Consider the following 20,365-nt stretch of genomic DNA (forward strand, 5'->3'; position numbering starts at 1 on the left):
ATATTAACTATGGTTTCGAACTATTCAACCATTTAAATGTTTGTTTCACAAACTTAGTTCATATAATCAATAGTCAATAAATATTGTAATTTGATTTATATATTACTTGTTAAAAGTACAATACATATTTTGGGGTATGTTTACAGGAAAGGCATAAAAAAAAACTGAATTAGTAACTTGAGAGATTATCAATATTGAATTTTTTTTAGTTTCCACTATTTCTTCTAATATGGAATCCTTCAAATACACTTGGTTCTACAAATCTACTCTTATCATCTCTAATTACCAGGATGACAATATGTTAAACTAAATACACTAGAGTCCCGTTATAGCGAGGTGTCACGGTTCCGGGTTTGATCCTCGCTATAACCGAATTGGACAAATTTTGGCCCCCAAAAAATCAAAATTAACCGAAAATGGCATAAAAATTATGTTTAAACCTGTATGATTGGAAAATAACAGGTTATATTAACGAAATCTTAATTTCTGTGAGCAGATGTGTGGATTCTCTTTAAAACGATACCCCAAAAGTACGGATGCGATCACCGTTTGCGTCAAAATAACCAGAATACCCTACCACGCCACGTAAGTATAGCATTTCAGCCCGCGGCCGACGCAGCATTGTCCTGCTATCTATCGTCAACGCGGGCTGTCTGCTGGCAGCCATGTTGGTTCGGGATGTTGTTAACAGGTGGTGCTAGTGTAGCGCGACGATTTAATTCCTTACAAAAAAGCAGGAGTGCGGCTGCGGCAACGCACGTACGCCTCAAACGAAATAGTCGCTGGAAAATTATACTTTTTTCATTTAAAGAAACCTGTAAACTTTTTTAGAAAATAAATTTGGGATTAAACTCAAACCATCACCACCCCTTTCCCGGACAGATATCCCAACAACTGACCGAAACAAAAGTTTCAAGAAAACTGCCCTAGCGATTCGTAAATAAATACGGTAGTGCCTACTAGAGGTGTAAAAGTAACGAAAAAATGTGTACCCGTATTTATTCGTTACTATAACAATTAGTACTTGTTACTATCGTTACGTTACTCGTTACTTCTGATACAGCATAACATGCTATGTTATGTTGCAGCAACGAATCCAGTCGTATTTCGTACGCGTACAGTATGACGTCGCGTAAATAATAATAAATAGAATATTTACAATTAACAATATTTGATAATTAATAGTGTTTGTTAACGAAGAAACAATTAAATCTCATTAGTATTATCTCTTTTAAGATAACAACAACAAAAACGTGATAATACGCGATTATAAAAACAAAAACATACATATTTCTAATTTGTAGAAAATACTTTCTTACGTTGTTTCTGTTCCAATCTCAAACTTTGTCTACACACGGCACATATAACTAACGGAAGTTTGATAAAAGAAAGGATGGGATTCTATTTTTATAGCCACGCACTTAGGTGGCGACTGCACGGCTGAAGAATGTGACAGGCGTCAACGGCAAGATGTCTAGCGGCGAGCGAGAGGGGTGGAGATAAAGCAGCCAAATAACAAGCGATCACGCCGTAAATTCCTTAAAAATACCTCGTTATAGCCGTGTTCTCGCTATTACCGTGCTCGCTATAACGAGATTCTACTGTACTAAGGATTTTATGTTGTTCGAGGATTTTAGAATTTCATTGGCCTATCCCTTATTTTAACCAATAATATTTTGCAATGCAACCGACACCTATGGGTAGTCTTATTAAAAACTTCATAAACTACCATATGATTATTCTGCGACATCTGACTAGCAGTTTGTGAACACAGTTTTTAACACATAAATTAAAATGGGTTATGTAAAATTTTTTTTGTAAACAATAATATTAGTCTTCTAACATTTTATACATAGTTTTTATCTTAAATTTTATATATAATTGCATTTATTTATTTTAAAAAAGCTAAAATAACCGGAGCATTGTAACATCTCGACAGGTTCTTGCCACAATATAATTGATAAATATAAACAGATGTACTCTCTCATTTGCTGTTGGGAAATGCGTCCGTAACAGAAGTAAAATATGTTCATTTCCTTCCCGTGCACACACCTGTCCAATGCGCTGCTGTGAGTCAGTAGGTTCGACAACATGGCGGTGCACACCAACTACTGTTACTACTGTTGCGCACCCAGCTTGAGATACGTGCCTGTGACGGACAAGACGCCCTTGGACGACACGGCGCCCTTGTCGTTGGAGGCCGTGACCTCGTAGTTGCCCGCGTCCTCTGGTGTGGCCTTGTCGATGATGAGACAGGCGGTGCCGTCGGGCAGGCGGACCTCCTTGATGTGCCGTCCGTCCGGGACCACCTCCTTCCCGTCGCGGGTCCTGCGGAGGCACGGCGGGGCGCTTTCACTCGTCTGCACTCCATACAGGGCACTGAACATCTTCACAGGTCAACCTTGCGTACATGGAACCAGTCGTCCACTACTTTTGTACCTTTTTTGGAAATTAATTTAAATTTTATATTTGTATTACAGAACACACTAAATCATATTAAAAATGTAACACACTGTATACTTTAAATTTTTTATTTTTTATTTTTAGGGTTGCAAGGATAGTCAATTTTTTGTACCTTAAAACTTTTTTGGTTTGTGTAGTTTGACGTAAATTTCATTCAACGAACAGCTTGTACATATTGTACATCATAACACCCTTTCCCACCTAATCCTACATTCCCATGAATTTTAAACCACTTCTAATGGTTCTAAATAATGTCCATGAAACATAATTAATGATATTTTTTTTTAAATATTTTATTGCATTTATTGTGTTTGCGTATGCTTTGAAATATACTGTCTGAAACATCAGCCACATTGGACACTCAAGTTATTTTATAACAATTGTTTGCATGAGTCTCTGCAAAATAGTTGTTTACAAAGGTGATGGCCTCCTCATTTGACAAAAATCTCTATCCTCCAAGCACAACTTTTAACCTAGGGAACAAAAAAAAGTGGCTCTAGATCTGGTGAGTAGGAGGGTGGTCAAGCAGTTCTAAATGCAATTCATAAATTTTCGCCATGGCAACCCTTGAGGTGTGAGCAGATGCATAGTGGTGATTAAACTAAGTTTTTTTAATTTCTGCAAATTTGGCTTTTTTATGCTTCTTTAAACTTGTCACGTAATGACATGTTGTACGCTCCTGTCATTTTTTTTAAAATTTTTTTTTTAAGCTAATTGATTTAGACAACTCCGGACTATCCTAGAAAACAGTCACCATCACTTTCCCCGCCCAAGGAATAGTCTTTGCATTTTCAGTGCTGACTCCCCCTTCAAAGTTTTTAGTGTCGCAAACATTCGTTGTCACCCAAGCTGGTACCGCCACATTTCAATTCAGCTACCCAAAATATCACTGTGGTAAATGATGGTGCAGAATCCTAGTACACAGTGTTCAAATCGTCTTTAATTACGTTGGCATATTGCCTTTCGAAATAAAATATTCACATGACAGCTCGATACTAAATTTTCCAGCTTCACAAAAACATGTGCATTGACTGACGCAAACAATTGTTAAAAACAAATGAAAATCCAAAATGGCCAAAATTTCAGAGAATACATTCCAAAGTATGAGCAAACACTCATCCCAATTTTTGTTGACGAATGCTGCCATTTTCATGCTGAGATCGTAAACTTTTCAGACAACCCTCGCATTACGTAGGGTTGTTCTGATACCCCTTTTACCGACACCGATACCCCCATAGCACTACCTTTACCTTAATATAACCACCGATACCTGAACTAAAACTAAAATTTATAATTAACGGCCACACTTTAAAAATAAGTAGTTGAAACAAAATTTTTTTTTTATAAATTTGCTCGTGAATAGCATAATTTTATTATTAGGTCTAAAATAAATAATCTAAAATAAAAGCAATCTCATTGAAACATTTGATGTCCCATATCTGTTAGGTAAACATTATCTTGTTTCCTCATAGCTAACCAGTAGACGCTACATATTTTTGAAGGTTTGCCTTTAAAAATACAAGTCGACTGACATGACCTGGTAGCAACGAGGATCTATGGTCGGTTTTTAAAATAAAAAAAATAAATAAAAAAAAATTACAAATTTGTGCAGGCATTTGTTTCCCCCCAATACCACTGATAACTAGGGACCGGAAAAATTTGCGGGTTCATTGACCGCTAGGATGAACTCCACAGCTCTATGTATACTCGGACAAATTTCACCCACTCATTGGCTGCTGTCGTGTGAGACGTCCCAACTTAGTAGCCTGTGATTCGTTACAGATTTGGTTCAGTGTTTCTTATTGGCCCAGGGTCCTGAAGATGAGTTGTGAGCCAATGGCAGAAGCAGCTCTGGTGTACAACTGTTTGAATTTTAGCATATCGCGAATTGCATCCGCGATTCTTTCAGGTCTCTACTGATAACCCATGCCAGCTCACCACGTGATGGTGGGGGGCGGGTGGCCCACGGCCTTGACCTCCAGCTTGGCGGGGAAGCCCTCGACGACGGCCACGGGCTGGAGCTGGCAGTGGAACAGGGGCTTCTTCTCGCGGGCGTCCACGCCCACGTGCGCCACCCCCGTCGCCTCGCCCAGCTTGTTGGCCACGGAGAGGGTGTAGGTGCCCGCGTCCTCGGGCCGCGCCGCGTCTATGTGCAGGCCCACCAGGCCGCCGGGCTGGTTCACGAAGCTCACCGCCGGCGACGGCCGCACCGGGTGGCCGTCCTTGAACCTGCGCGTCACCGTCATCCCGACACCTCATCCTCAGGGGATTTCATTTTTAAAATTAAACAATTTTGTGTTATCATGTAGTTTTATTTAAATAAATGCAATTTATTTATGAAGGAGGTGTGGTATTTAACATACATGATTATAAAATATATATATTTTTTAATGCTATTTTCTTGAAACCAGCATCAATAAGTGTGTGATATCAGCAGCTTTTACAAAATAAAATAAAATATTGGTTACACGAAAGTCTAAGGCAAAATTACTGAGGAAATTAAATAAATCAACAAGCATTTGTATATTATAAGTACACATCAGAATCTTTTAAGTAAAAATAAGGTAACGTGAAGTATGTTATTAATTGGAGAAGAGCATAATTCAATATCATGAGCCACTTGCTCCGTAAATATTGCTACTAACTGCAAACTAAAACTATAGCATTCATTAAAATTTGGATGTCAATTAATCATATTTGCGTTATTTCTGTTAAGTTTTTGTTTGACTTTAGTTTTATTTTATGACTTATCTTGCAATTAGGTGTAATATACAGTAGCAATATACATTTTGGTGTTATATGGTGTATTGAATTAGCTTGGCTTCTGGGTAACCTAGGTAACTGCTCCCTGATGATGGCGACTGCAATGTCGACCGAAAACGTCGGCGAATTATTCACCAAGGACACGGCTACAACCCAGAAGCCAAGCTACTTCAGACAATGGCCGTGAAGGCCTGCCAACATTATTATATGGTGTATTGTCTCAAAATTTAAAATGAAATGCAATTCACCATTAAATCTTTTCCGCAGGCACTAGAAATGAAGAGAGAAGATGAAATAAAAATGTAGCACGGACAAGAACATGGGCCTGCGTCTACAAGGGATGTCGTTCATGCATGTTCGGGGCGGCTGCGCACTCACCACTTGACCTCGGGCGCGGGGAACGCCATCACCTGGGCCTCCAGTTTCAGCGGCTCGCCCACCACCACCTTCGCGTCCTCCAGGGACTTGGAGAAGCTGGGCTTGCGGGTCTTGGCTGCACACGCACACAGTCCTCGTCAACACCACGTGCTCCCGCATCTCAGAACCTCGCTTATACTTTAACACTACCCCGCTCAACATACAGACAAACCTTTCCCTCGGCAATCAGCTAATGTTTCATTGCCATACTTAAAACATCAGAGTGAAACATGGTTTTTTACAAGGTCCTACTGTGTTGCATTATCCTGGGGCAAATATCTGTAGGATTTCCAGTGTGGGAACTTAGGATTACGTTTATCATTCCCGTTTCACAGTTACGATTTTGCAACCACAAAAACAACGGGTGAGGGACCTTTATAATTCCAGGGATACCAGACTCCCCTGCCCACTCCTCGGGATTCATACCAATGGCCTTAACTACAATTTGCAAAATTTAATACAGTTAATTCCTCTGTACCTCAGAAACACAGATCTTGACAAAAACGTAGGAAAATTGGAAGGATGATCAGCACACATCACACATCCAGTATCATGAAACAAGAAGTATACAGAGAGATGAAGAGGAATAAATTTGGGAGCTGGTGCTGAGGAAACATTCATTATAAAATACACTAGTGCATTCATAAATCATAACATATTATGTATATATGTTTCACTCAGTTTTACAAATGATTTTCGTATTTTTTTTTGGATCCCTAATGTATCAAATTGAACTGTTAATAGAGTAGTCATTCATATGGTTTTAAAGTGATGAAAAAAGTGACAAATACGTACATAGTCAATGATGATTTAACCAATTTATATTAAGTTCCGGTTTATGTAAAAAAAATTAGTTCATGGAAATATTTTTAATTTTTATTTTTTTCAGATAAAATTTACGAACTACCTACATATACATATGTTCAACCAGTGTGAATTACCTCCAGCTAACATTGCTGTTGGCACATTTCACAAGCCTGATTTCCCCTCCATGCTCACTACCTCATAAGGTCGTTGTTCCAAAATGTGTACAAACTGTCATACTCTCTGCCAATGTCCAGTAAAACTCTCTGTCTATCTCTGGCATCAACTGCACATAGTCTTGAGGACAAATATTTTTTATCCTGACACTTCATAATTTTTTTTTTATTTACAAGTATAACAGTTTTTTCAAAGACTAACCTAAAAAGTGCACTTGCACATCTAGTAGAATACAGAAAGTATGTTTTCTGAAACCAAAAAATTCTAAACAATGTCAATAAGTAAACAAAACTGATATAACTTATTTCCAGGATTGTATTTTCAAAGTTATGTCTAAGATTTTCCAAGTGTCCATGTTTGGAGTGTGTATAGTGTACATAGGTATTTAAGTATTTTTGCTGACGTTACGTGTGCAACAAATTTGAGACTGAACATTCGAACATTTGAATTCCCGCGCTGCACAAGTAGCAGCGCCACCCCTTCACAGTTGGCCACCATGGTTCCAGATTTGGCAACGCTGCCAAGGTTGGCAGCGCGTCGGACTTCCGTCAGGAAGTCAGTTCATCGTGTGTTTTCGTGATGGTAAGTGTGGCTATCGGGCCCGCTCACCATTGTTTTTCGTCTCGTAACGCAATCCGTTGCAATCGTTGTTTGTACAGTCAATTATTTCGCGTGATGCGAACAGTCCATAAATACACAAATACTTTGGGAAACAATTTCAGGACTTTACAAGGACTTTCAGCAAATTGTTCTTAAAACTTTATTACATCACAAGATCATAAGTAAAAACAAACATGAGACCGATGGGGATTACACATCTACTATTTGCAAGAAAGTGAATTTTTTTTTGTTAGCAAGTGGATGGTCTCCAAATATATACAGCAAAACCCCTTATTTGCACTTTTCATGGGGACAAAGTAAAAAAGTGTAAAAAGCGGGAAAGTGTAAATAAAGGGAAAAGTATAAAAAGGAGTACAGTTTACCTTATTTAGAATTTTTTTCCTTTTGTTTAATAGCACATACTACAATGCAGGTACAAACACACTAACAACAAATTTTACTTTAGTATTTCATCCATTATTAATTTACCACATTTGACAAAAATAAAAAAAAGAATGAAAGCCAAAATGTTTTTCTGATTACTTCCTAAAAATAAATTTGAAATTTTCTTCTGCTTGCTTTTTTGGCTGTTCAAGATTATTTGCCTCTCCAAATTATAAATACAGTTGCAACCGGCAGGGTTTATAACAAATACGGGCTACATACACATTGCTCACAGTAAAAATTTTTTTAAGAAAAGGCCGCAAATTGTTGAATATTTACCGTCAATAGCGCGCCAAACGCGGAGAAAGGTCATTGTACTCGGTCAGCTGCTGTAACGACGCGGCGGCGCATGCGCACTCTATGCTCCGCCCAGACTCATGACTCATGACGCCATCAGCCGCCAACCAATAGATGCGAGCTTAGCGGAAAAAAATATAAGCTCCACCTCCCGTGTACCAATTTTATCCAGTTCTAATACCAGTTTATTGGTATACGCACCAGTTTTCTCGCTGCCGTGACATGTTCAAGTTTACGTTTATCATGATGTCTTGATACCAATAATTAATTATTTACGATCCCCAGAAATAAATGGTTAGTTTAAAAAATATGGCGTCAACTGTACAACACTTCCCAAATTATAAAAGACGTATAAAACAGTTACCAAGACACCGCTCATTTTATCTTGTGAAGTTTATGTCTCGTACCAGTATTTCGGCTAAGTTGTGACATAAATACAGTATCAGAACTTACAAGCAGCCATGTTTGTACATTCATGAGTTTACGTTTTTCCCTCGTGCATTTTAGATTGTCTCCTGCTATAATTACTCGTACTTTTACACGCCTAGGCTTAAATTATTACATGTTTAGAAATAAAAGCAACTTTTCATGTTATAAAATATGTATATTTTGCTATTTAAAATGTTCATTGCCTACTAGCTCCACGGTATTTTCTGGTTGTTTATGGTTGTTACGTGACGTAAATAGCGGGATTGATTCGATTTTTGAGACGTAATTCGCGGGAAAGTATTGTATTGGACTATATGGGAACCAAACGGGACCTGAAGAATATAGTGCAAATAACGGGAAAACGTAAATAACGGTAACGTAAATAAGGGGTTTCGCTGTATTTAGATTTAATGTGCTATTATAAAGCATTAACTGACGTGAGGCATCAAAAAACAAAAAAAGCAAGTTAACAAAATGAATTTTGGGGATTACACATCTCGTGACGTACAGCACCCTTAATGTTTATTTCGGGAATTTTTAATCAGGGGCGTATGCGGGGGCTTTAATGGGGTGGGGGATGGAGCCCCCTGAAATACTAAATATTGACCATTCCCACAAACAAACGGAAAGGATTCGAAAGCAGACCGCGGGCAAGATGGTTCTGCCACCCCGCCCGTACGAGCGACGAGAGGTGAGGGAGCAGCGGAGGGCGACGGGGGGTCGGCCGGCCACTCACGCTTGACGGCGACCGCGCAGATGGCCTGTGCCTGGCCGTTCTTGTTGGCGGCGACGAGGCGGTAGGCGCCGCAGTCCGCGGGCGTCACCTCGTCGATCAGGAGCCGCACTGTGCCGTCCGGGAGCGCCGTCAGCTTGACGCGGCCGTCCCCGGCGAGCTCCTCCCCGTCCTTGTACCTGCGAGCCACAGCCATCTCCCGCTGCGTCATCTGGCCCGCCACAACCCGCCTGGACTATATCTGTGTGTTAGCCACCTTCATGTAGAGTACGTCTTCAGAGAGCACAGTAGTCTCAAAACTAATATTACAAATTTATATAGTTATGTAATATATGTATTGTTTGATAACAATACTTTGTAATTTTAAAAAGTTTTTATTAATTATAAATAAACTTTGTTTTTAAGGACATGCCACATATTGTATAAACTGTTCTCTGTAGAGATCTTAAAAGTAAAACTGAGTGGAATCCCAAAATTCGGGAAAAATTTCAGGAACGTACAGATTTTCTTACCGCTGGGAGGAAAAAATAAATTTCCTGAAATTTTCGGGAATTTTAGGTTAATCTTCATGAGCTATGACGTAACCTCAAATAAATCAGCTTCTGGACCGAGTACATATTTCCTTCAAAATAAAATTTAACAGTGGTAATATAGGACAAATTTTCACAATTACTATAACATAACATGAACTTACATTTTTTTACAAAAAAAAAAAAAATGTTTTTTAACGCAGTGTGATAATTTTGTTTTCTTAATGACTGACGTACCTATGTAATAACCTACGACATACCCAAAATACCACAACATTAAAAATATCAATACCTCACTTAATGTTCACAAAAAAAATACATAAAAATACGTGAAAATCACTTTATCCCAACCACTCGCAAGAAGAAACTTGTTAAACGAAGTCGCTGCGACAGCCATGTCGCGTGTCGCGGTTGTGACTCGCAGGGCCAGGCCACAACCCACGACAGCGAAATATCACGTCACGTCACGTCACGTCGCTCTCTGCTTGAGGAGAGGCGCTGCTCGTCCAGAACACACGAGCCACACGCGCGTGGCCAGTGGTATATTTTACTGCACTTGCCAGTTTCTGTGTGTTACTATAGTAATATGCAGAATATATCTAAAAATTCCAGAGTACCTAATTTATTTTTAAAAATGTCTCAATTACCAAAGATGTTTGGCTTATTGAATCATGACAATAAAATATGAACTACTTTGGTTTATTTGAGCATATATCACTTCAATTTTTTTTTTAAACTCATAATATTCAATAAAGATATTAATAATACTTGAATAGAGAGATAAAAATAACATAATAAAATAATTTCTTCATTAAAAAATATTTTAAAAAATCTTAGTTCTGCCATTTTCATGCACAATAACACATACCGTAATTAAATAATTTGTTTCTAAAGTCTCTCACACCCGTCTACATTACAAGCAAGGCTCTCCTGGAACTGTGGTGGGTGTGTTGCGCCGTGGATCGCAGCGTGTATTGCTTGTCGCTGCGCGGGTCACGTGTTGCTGTGCGTGTCACAGTCCGCTGCGTGGGTTGCGCATCGCCGCAGGTCATGCATCACGGGGCAGGTCGCGGGTCACGTGTAACTGCGCGAGTCGCATGACGTGGGTCGCGTATCGCAAAGAGTAAGAGCACGGCACAGCAAAATGGATGGTAACTTGCCGCGGGAAAGTCATCATCTGTTGAGCCGCAACAAGCGACACGCCTAACGCCAACAACACACGAGTACTTTCTCGACGTGGCATGCGACACCAGTGTGAATCTGAACTACATGTTGCCATCTGCCACGCAATGACGAATTAAAACAAGAAGCCAAACAAACATCAAGTCATCGCAGTGAAGTCAGGTACTGCCCAGACACACCACAGAGCGGGACAGACGGACGGACAGACAGACACTGACCACTTGGCCTTGGGGATGGGGCTGCCGTCCAGCTTGGTCTTCAGGTCTAGGGTGTCTCCCTCGTCTACGTCGACGGCGCGGTCCAGGGGCCGGCCGAAGGACGGGGGAATCTGGGCGAGGGTGAGGCGGGCCTCCGTCTGCGCCTGGCCCACCAGGTTCGAAGCCGTCACAGAGTACTGCAACACATCCACACACGTCATCACTGCAGGTCACACAAAGAGTCGGTCTCTGCGTTGCATGTGCCGATTTCACTTGATTTTAGGACACACCTTTAATTGTGACCATCTGTAAACATACCATCTATTGTATCCTCCAATTGCAGAATTCACTTGGATTCAAGACACATTTTTGTTGTTAATACCGAGCTCTGAAAATTACTTTCAAAATTTAACTCATCAACTTCCCTGGGGGAAATTACAAATGAAGAAGTTTATTATTTAATGAGGCAATAACTCAGGATATGATCAAATAGTAGTAGTAACAACTTAAAAAAAAAGATGGCTGGTAAATTTTTTTTTTTAAACAATCAAAAATGTTCCATGGCGAAAGTAGGGCTAGTGTTCATTTCAATGAAACACTGGTCACTTAATATTTCCAATTCAACATCCCCTTATATGTGGTTAAAGCTGCCAAATAGGGAAATGCTAATTATTTCAGTTCACTATCACTGAGAGTTTAATAAATTATTTTTGCAAACAAAACATCAAAAATAAAAGTATACTCACTTTTCAAAATAAAAATGTGTTCCTTAAATATCTTCAAATAAATAAATCTTCAATAAACTTGTAGATAAATGTTTTTAAGGAAACTGAAGACTAAAAAAAGGAGTGTGTCTTACAGACAGTGGCATTTTGGATTCAAGTAAATATAGTACTAATGCGCAAGAAAAATAGTTACAATTATTTTTAATTGTTCAGTTAAAGCAAAACTTATAAATTAAAAGTGATAAAATTAAGCACTCATGATTCTCTAAGGGTTTTATGGTATTGAAATTAAAATTTACCATACCATTAAATATTATAACGACAGACACTGTGTTTACATTTCTCATATCATCCCAGTTCTGATATTACATGATACTTTGAACTCACTCCAAGCAACTGCCGAGACATTTTTTTCCTACTTAGCATGGTCAGTTCCTTCCATCGTGTTCCGTGCATACCTACCCATTACAAATGACATCATTGTCAACAAGGTGTAAGAAAAAAATTGCAAAGAACCCAAAAATATTTATATAATAGAAAAGGGATGACAAATTATTATAATGCAAACTAAGCATAAATTAATAATTTATGTATATGATAAACTTAACTATTTTTATTAATAACGTAATAGCATTCGAGTGATATTACTAGCTGATAAACTCTGATAGTGACCTATTCCACAACAACTCTGAGAGTAGGCCCAAATGAGTAAAAAAAATATTAATAGTTTTAATAAATCAATTTGTTCGATGGAGGCGTTGGGGGTTCTAAGTTGCAGCATAATATTAAATAATAACAATAAGGCGGAACATCATCTACTAAAAATTTTCTTTGAAGAATAGTTTGTGAGGATAAGTTTCAACTTTTATAGCCCTGTTTTTTTTCCCCTCCCAATTTTGAAAAGGGAAAGGGGGATGGGGCAGTTGCCAAACTCGCCCCTCCCTAGGTATGCCCTTGGTTTTAGAACCTGCATATTTTACAACTACATTATTTGACTTTACGAAAACTATAAAAAAAAGGTTTGCATCTGCTGTTTAGTACTAATATTACTTACATCATAATTATACACATACATATTTTTATTGAAAATAAAAAAAAAATATTGGGTTGAATGTTTCTTTGAAACTTAAAAGTGTCTTTTTTTGTCCATATATTTTTTTATTCCCAACTATTGAGATCTATATTTGGATTCAAGGCAAATTTTTTAAAGAAAAGAATTAAATATTTCAAATTCAAAAAAATGTAACCATGACTAGTCACCAAGCCAAGATAAATAGTTGAATACGGGCTGGCCAGTGCGACACAGACCTTGCCTTCGTCAGACTCCTCGAAGTGCGCGATGCTCAGGGAGCTGGAAACCAGCACCTCGGAGTCTGTCTCGATGGTCAGGCGGCCCCCGGAGGTCAGCTCTTTGCCGTCCTTGAACCTGAGCGGCAACACGGACAGCACGCACTGACACATGCCCACGTACGGAACAGTCTCGCCACGTTCTCTCGCAGCCCCTATCCGAACGAATGCCTCTCTGCTTGCAGGTATTGAGAGTGTTTTGGCTGGCAACATAGTTGCTGTCGTCAGGGTAGCAGCTCTCCACTTAGATTTCCGTCTCCATTGCTGTTTACGAATACCTCCTCAAACGAATTTTAACCTAGAGCAGTCACGGCTACCCGGCAGCCCACAACATCGTTGTATGATCCGCTTAAAGAATCTCTTAACAAAGAAATATTATCAGGTACAGGCGGTTCCCCCTGGAATTAATAACTTCCTCACTGAGGGGGGTCCGCTAGCGCTTTCAAAATCATGACTGTGAAACGGGTTTGATAAACTAAACGTCAAAACTCTACTTCATGGAAATCTTTCTGTATATTTTAAAGATTTCTGTTTAATATATGCATTGTCGTGGTTCTGGCCGGGTGTGAATCGTCAACGGACGTGAATTTGGGCGCAACCATATGATGAGGGCACACGGACCCGGCAGAGAGCGCGACGTCGCCCGTGTAGGGAACGAGATTGGGTCCCTCCTAGCCACCAATCAGCGCACAGACCTGGCCCGCTCTCAGCGTCGGGCACGCTTGCACGTGACAAAGATGGTTGCACAATCCAGTGGGCTCTTAAAGGTGACCCACACGCCTGATACCTAGGAGAGCTGGAACGTGGTCAGTATATAACACCGTGAACTCAGTACAGTTTTTGGTCAATGGTGTAGAATTTTACCAAGCTCAAATATAACTGTATATAATTTAGATATAAAACAAGATACAAACAAAAGTATTCTTTTTGATACACTTAGAAACTTTTATTGCAAGGCTTGAGGGTACATTATGTTTTCAGTTTGTCTGTCCAGAGCGTCCGGATAGTAGACTGTAATTTTACTTTTATTTTGAATGTCAAATTAAAAGAATTTAATTAAGAAATATGTATAAAAATACTGCTTGAAGGGGAAGGTCATGACCCTCCTGTTGCTTTGAAGGTTTTTACCAAATTTCATAAAGCTCAAAATAAAACCATTGATTTTTATAAAAAAAGAATTAAAAAAAGAAGAAAGAAATTAAAGATGTGGGAGAGTCTTACAGTACTCGCCAGAGAAGTGTAACATCTGCTCGGTAGCGAGCAAATTCATATGTTCTCATGTTGCAAATACACTTATAATATGAAGCTTAACCACAAAATTTAATGTAGAATTCTTAAAATAATGTCGAGTGTGATCAATATATGCAAAACATGTTTTCAATTACAATAGTTTCCACACCCGCCGCTAGAATTCACTGCCGCAGCAGCTACACTGACTATCGAATCATTCAATTTGCAGAGAAATATTTTAAACAATATAATGAAATGGCTCCACGAAAAGTGATGGAAAAAAAAAAAAAAAAAAAAGAAAAAAAAACCTTTGAAAAATACTAAACCCCAGCTTTGACCTGATTTTCGACCAGGAATTTTAATTAAACTACTGCGTATTTTGTTAAAATTCATTACAATGTTAATACTACAAAGTTTCCTTTCGGTTTTGTGAACTTCGTTTTACGCCATCTGCCACAGATGGCAACACCGTGGTTACACATTTCCATTCCATGCAACTTCCGTTCCATTCACGTAATTACTCCCACCAAATGCTGTATACTGACAGCTAAGTTGTTAAAAAATATTTTAAAAAAAAACTAAGAAATCTCACAGACTCTCTTCCTTATACTTATAGAGTAATGAAGATTTATCACTTTGTAACTTCGGTATTAAGACATGTGTTTTGCAATCTCCACACTGATTAGTAACAGGGGCCAATACTAAAATTTTATCGGAGGAATGATAAAGACAGAAAACTGCTAACAAAACCATCTCAGCCACAGTGATTCACTATTTTCAACAGAGAGATTATACGCGAGCCACTTACCATTTGATCTGAGGCTTGGGAACGCCATTCGCTCTGACCTTGAACTCAGCATCGGCATAATCCTTCACAATCTGGTCCTCGAGGTTCTTCGCGAAGGTCGGCACCTCGGCTGTTAACAGAGACCAATACACCTTCATTCCTTTAACACTGAACATCATTAGTGGAGACAAGACTTTATGGTGAACTGCAAAACAATTGCCGCAAATCATGACAATACGACTTGTAACATTGACAAGCCAAATTAATGCTACATACAGCACAAAAAAGTACCTAAAAAATTTAATTTAATAACATTTTTCGCAAACACACCTCAAATATATAGAAAAATTATAATAATGTAATATATTTAATTTAATGAATAATATTTATTCAGCATGAAATTTGAACCAAAATGACAATCGTCAAGTGCATAAGAAAATATTAAATTAGCTTTTTTTAATCATGCATCTCGTATTAAATAATGTTTACTTTAATGATATTACATTTTTTGAAACAAAGAAATGCTTGCCGATTTAGTATTACTGTTCCAAGTACATGCTCAATTAAAATTATTTTATTGTAAATATCATCCGGTCTTAACAGTGAAAATAACACTATTATGGTGAAATACACAAGAAGGAACATTTAACTGTAATATATGTTTACTAATACATACACTACCTTTATTAAAAACCACAATATATAAAAATTTAAAAAAAAGTTACAATATCCTGCTTTGAAAACAAAAATGGTATAAAAATAAAAACAACAAAATATTGTCTTTTCAATATTGTCTTATGTCTTTGGTTTCTGCTAGTGTTTAGTTAATTTTTGTTTTACAGTAACATAAGTATACTTTCTGTAATAAATATATGACCTTGTATAAAAAAAATAACTTCCTGAATAGATGCTCAATCAACAATGGCCTCAAATAATGAATAATGGATTGAAAACACATATATACTCTTTAAAACACAAAATAAGTTCTGTTCTTTTTAATTTTTTAAAATTAATTTTCATTTTATAATTTTTTTTTAAATTTATTAACACAGACAACTGTGACAGCACACTGCTTTATTGCCAGCGCCACAAGCCCTATTTTCAAGATAAAAATTTAGCAATCAACAATTGAGCTGGAACTGCAGAGTTTAGACAAATATTTAGGAAATCTCCTTCCTCTTTAAGAATATTATTTTTAATTTGAGCTATCGAGTTTAGTTTTTTTGACATTAGTAATAAATAATTTTTTTTTTAAAATTAAATTACTAGTAAATAACTACATAAATTACTAGCTGAGTTTTTTGGTCCCACACACACTTATCACAAAACCGAAATGAATTTCCAGGAAGATAGAAAAGTTTTATAAAAATTGTCCTCCCCTGAGTGAAAGTTTAGATCTGCGCCTGAAATCTGGGTGAAACGACCACATGACATGTTTACGGACGAGGTTCAGAATTACTGAAGTGAAAACTTCTCGAAAGGTACTGACTGCAGACGAATCGAGACCTGGCTGAGTAGACACAGAGAATGCGTGTGGCAAGCTGTGTGACAGAAAATTTTTTCGGGCGTAGCACTAAGTGTTTTGTTTTCCGACAGAACTGTCAGAAAAATGTGTCCAAATTTCAAAGCAGTTAAGTGTTTCGTAATTCATTACATTTCAAAGCGTAATTCATTACAAGTGCATTTAAATACTGTATGACCTGCATAAAATTACTATATTTATGAAATTATTTAGAGGTAAGTGCAAGTATATTTGAGTAGTTTTTGTAAAACGAATGCACATGTAAATTTTTTTTTCCACCGGCTGACTATGGCTAAAACGTGGGCCGATGATGAAGTCTATCGGCCGGCGAGGGAGGACGGATGGCTCTCACTGTGCACGGTGAGCTTGGCGTGCTGGCTGCTCTCCCCGCGGCTGTTGGTGGCCGTCACCGTGTAGGTCCCGTGGTCGGCCAGGCCTATGCCGCTGATCACCAGCTTGTACACCTCCTGGTCGACGTCCGCCGAGACGGCGGCGTGGTCGCTGCTCGACAGCTCCTTCCCGTCCTTGCTCCTGCCGGCAAGAAGCACCGCCGTGACCCCGGCCCGACCCCCTGCACCCCCCACGCTCCACGCCTCATTTTGCCTTGGTTTACAAGCTCCCACTCGAGGTGTGACTACAGGGCACTCTGACGTCACGAGTATAAGCGCTGTTTATGCGCAGAGCGAGGAGTGAGTGACGTTTGCTAGGGGTGGGTGATGGCGGAGCAGGGGGGTTCGAAACTAAAAAAGGCCTGACTTGTCGATGGATCGACATTTCATTTATTGCCTTACTTTACAAGTCCAGCTTGCATTTGGAAACAATGGTACAAGCACTGAACCATGAAAGTAAGTGCCCTCGATCTAGCAAACTGAAAAAAAATCCTCACCCAAAACTCCTAGATTTTTAGTTGGAAGGGGCTTAAAGTGGCGCACACACTATACAGCTATAACACAGCTAAACTATACACAGCTATAATTATGTTTCTGAAATATTGTTTATTTTTTTTGGTAAAAGAAAGGACAAGATAGAGGTGCGTGTGATATGGCGGTGCCAATTTTCCAGAATTTTTATCAGATACAAAGTCATTCTGGTGCTTTCTATATATACATTCTTATGGAAGATGTTCACTCCCACGGGAGACGATAATATTATCGGGATTTTTTTCACAGCCAATCAGAAAGTATTTTATGTTTTGTATGTTAATTTTTTTACAGAAACGCCTTGGTGTAATTAAGTTCATTTATGTATGTGTTGTTGTGACTTTGACTGTAAGAGGTGCATTGTAATTGGTCGGTGAGGTCTCGCAGGTGATACTTCCCTGCATGGTGGGGCTCAGTCGTGTCAACTCGTCAGTTGTTCGAGTGCTGTGCCAATAGGTTGCTCTGTTCTGCAGCTCACAAAAACATATTATGAGCTAATAGTGGCAGATAATTTTATGTCTGGGTTCAGGACCGTGTCTCAAGAATTGCATTTCAATCAAGTTGTTTTTTTTTTTTTGGACAATTTAATTAGAAATTTAGGCCCCAGATGTATGGCGTAGGCCCAGCGTGACTAGAATATCCACCGGAACTCAGTTTACTTGTTTTTAATCCTAGACAACCAAGTTGCTACGGACGTTCTTTTGTTAAGGCACAGGAACTATGTGTAGGGATTGGCAAAAGTGTTTCCTTTTAGAAAAATTCATGGGAAGAAGAATAAATTTAAAACTCTTTTTTTAAAAAAAAAAAAAAAAACCATCAACAGTTTGGTGTAAATTACCAATTATTAACAGATCTTCACACCCGACGACTTGCAACATTCCATGGAATATTTTTCAAGTATTTTCTGCACGTGCAAGGAAGGATCGTTGTTTTATACTGTGACTTGTCACAACGTCCTTGAGAGATGTTTTTATTGAACTGCTTTGTGCGTCAACAATTAACCAAGGATGCTCTCATGCACTGAGAAAACCTTCGGCAGAGTGTAACATGGGACAACCTATTCAAAAATAAAAGTTTTGTATTTGAACACTTCTTGTGTCTGCTGCATACATTCAGGTTAAGACAAACAGTGGTATATACAGGGGGGGGGAGGATGGAGGCTATATCCCCCCTCAAATCCTAAAAATATACATTAATCCCACCTACAAACAGAAATAATTCGAAAGTAAGCAGCGGGAAAGTGGTTCTATCACCTGCCCCCACCAAATGAAATTCTGTGTTCTCTCCTGATGGTAAATGAAATAGCTTTTTGATCAAAAGACAGGGTTTTTATGGTTAAAGTATAAATAAATTTAGGCAATTTTGGTTTGTAATAGACCAAGAGCTCGTGAGCTGGTAATCATACTTATCAGCTCTATATGAATTTGAAATTTCGTTTACATCTACGTTTCTAGCTTTTCACTTTTATGGAAATTTCGGCAATCAAAATTTACATCAGGGCTTGATGCGATTCTGCCGACATTTTGATGCTAGTTACCATACCCTAAACAGTGTGGGAAAATTACTGAACATGGATAAACCACTGAGAAGCGGGGCGAAGGCTAGCTCAACACTCGGCGAGCGCGGGAACTCACCAGACGACCTGAGGTTTGGGGTTGGCCCGGATGACCACAACGAACTCGATGTCCTCATAAGGAATCCTGGTGGCGTCCTTCAGGCCGTCGATCTCCGGGACCAGCAGGATGTCAAGGCGAGCCTGTCGACAGCCAGCAGGCGAGGTTGAACTCAATGCACTGCTCAAGGTGGACACCGAATCACGTTTGACGAATTAATTACAAGCTAGTTACATGCAAAAAAATTGTAGTTTAAATACATAAGTATTTGGAACTAACACCGAATAAAAAAGAAAAAATGAAGGGCTTGAACGATTTTGGCTCGGTGTTAAAAGCAATAATATTTTTTTGTTTCTTCGTAATTTCTTTTATTTACGGCTATTTATAAAATTTTAACCTGATACCTCCCTGCATATTTTGTTTCGACACAAAGATTTTCAACATATATACACTTTGTGCAATATCACAGGGGTGTAAAATGTAAAATGGCATGCAAGACTTCGTAATTATCATTACTTGTGTGACTTTTTACACCCTTGATATTATACTAAGTGAACATCTATTGAAAATATTTGTGGCAGAACAACAAATGTAATGAGGTAACAAGTTAGAATTTTAGAACTAAATAAAATAATGTAAAAAAAAGAAAAATCAACATGACCTGTGTGGACTAAAAAGCACTGATAATTGCCAATTGGCAAATCTCAGGTTCTTTGTTTGGTTTGATTCCAATAGGATAACCGGTGATGTCAAAAATGTAAGGAATGACCTGACCCATTTCCAGTTGGAAACTGAATCAGGCCAAGCACCCGGTGCCTTCAGGAAAACGACTCACACTGCTCTCCCCGTAGCCGTACTTGTTCTCGGCCATGACCTTGTACTGGCCGGTGCAGCTGTGCTCGCCGGCGGGAATCCTCAGGGTGTAGGAGCACTCCTTCAGCCCGTTGTCGGCCGGCTTTATCTCCTCCGTGAGGACGGTGCGGTCGTCCGACGACAGCTGCCGGTCTCCTTGGAACCTGGCAGCACCAGTATACCCTTGATTAACTGAGTGAAGGGAGTAGTCCTATGAGGGGTAGGGTAGGGCTATACTCCTCTCCTCCCCTCCCCTCTACAGGGCCCCCACATGGCCGATGCTACCGTTGCTATGGCAACGGGGCCCATGGGTCTAGGGGGCCTGCGAAGGAA

At 39.0% G+C, this 20,365-nt stretch overlaps 1 protein-coding gene across 8 annotated transcripts in view; it reads right to left on the minus strand.

Moving 5' to 3' along the window:
* LOC134539976 (obscurin) overlaps positions 1–20,365 on the minus strand; it is a 570,520-nt gene that overhangs the window by 135,009 nt on the left and 415,146 nt on the right. For all 8 annotated transcript variants that reach the window (XM_063382379.1, XM_063382380.1, XM_063382377.1 and 5 more), the window contains 10 exons: positions 20,016–20,196; positions 19,202–19,323; positions 17,000–17,178; positions 15,147–15,255; positions 13,070–13,187; positions 11,058–11,233; positions 9,131–9,306; positions 5,605–5,719; positions 4,402–4,692; positions 2,150–2,328 (listed from right to left, as the gene is read on the minus strand). In XM_063382379.1, coding sequence (XP_063238449.1) covers positions 2,150–2,328; positions 4,402–4,692; positions 5,605–5,719; positions 9,131–9,306; positions 11,058–11,233; positions 13,070–13,187; positions 15,147–15,255; positions 17,000–17,178; positions 19,202–19,323; positions 20,016–20,196 — 1,646 coding nt within the window. The remainder of the gene's footprint in view (positions 1–2,149; positions 2,329–4,401; positions 4,693–5,604; positions 5,720–9,130; positions 9,307–11,057; positions 11,234–13,069; positions 13,188–15,146; positions 15,256–16,999; positions 17,179–19,201; positions 19,324–20,015; positions 20,197–20,365) is intronic.

The sequence above is a fragment of the Bacillus rossius genome, chromosome 16 (genome assembly GCF_032445375.1).
Source record: "Bacillus rossius redtenbacheri isolate Brsri chromosome 16, Brsri_v3, whole genome shotgun sequence".
In the NCBI taxonomy this organism is placed as follows: Eukaryota; Metazoa; Arthropoda; class Insecta; order Phasmatodea; family Bacillidae; genus Bacillus; species Bacillus rossius.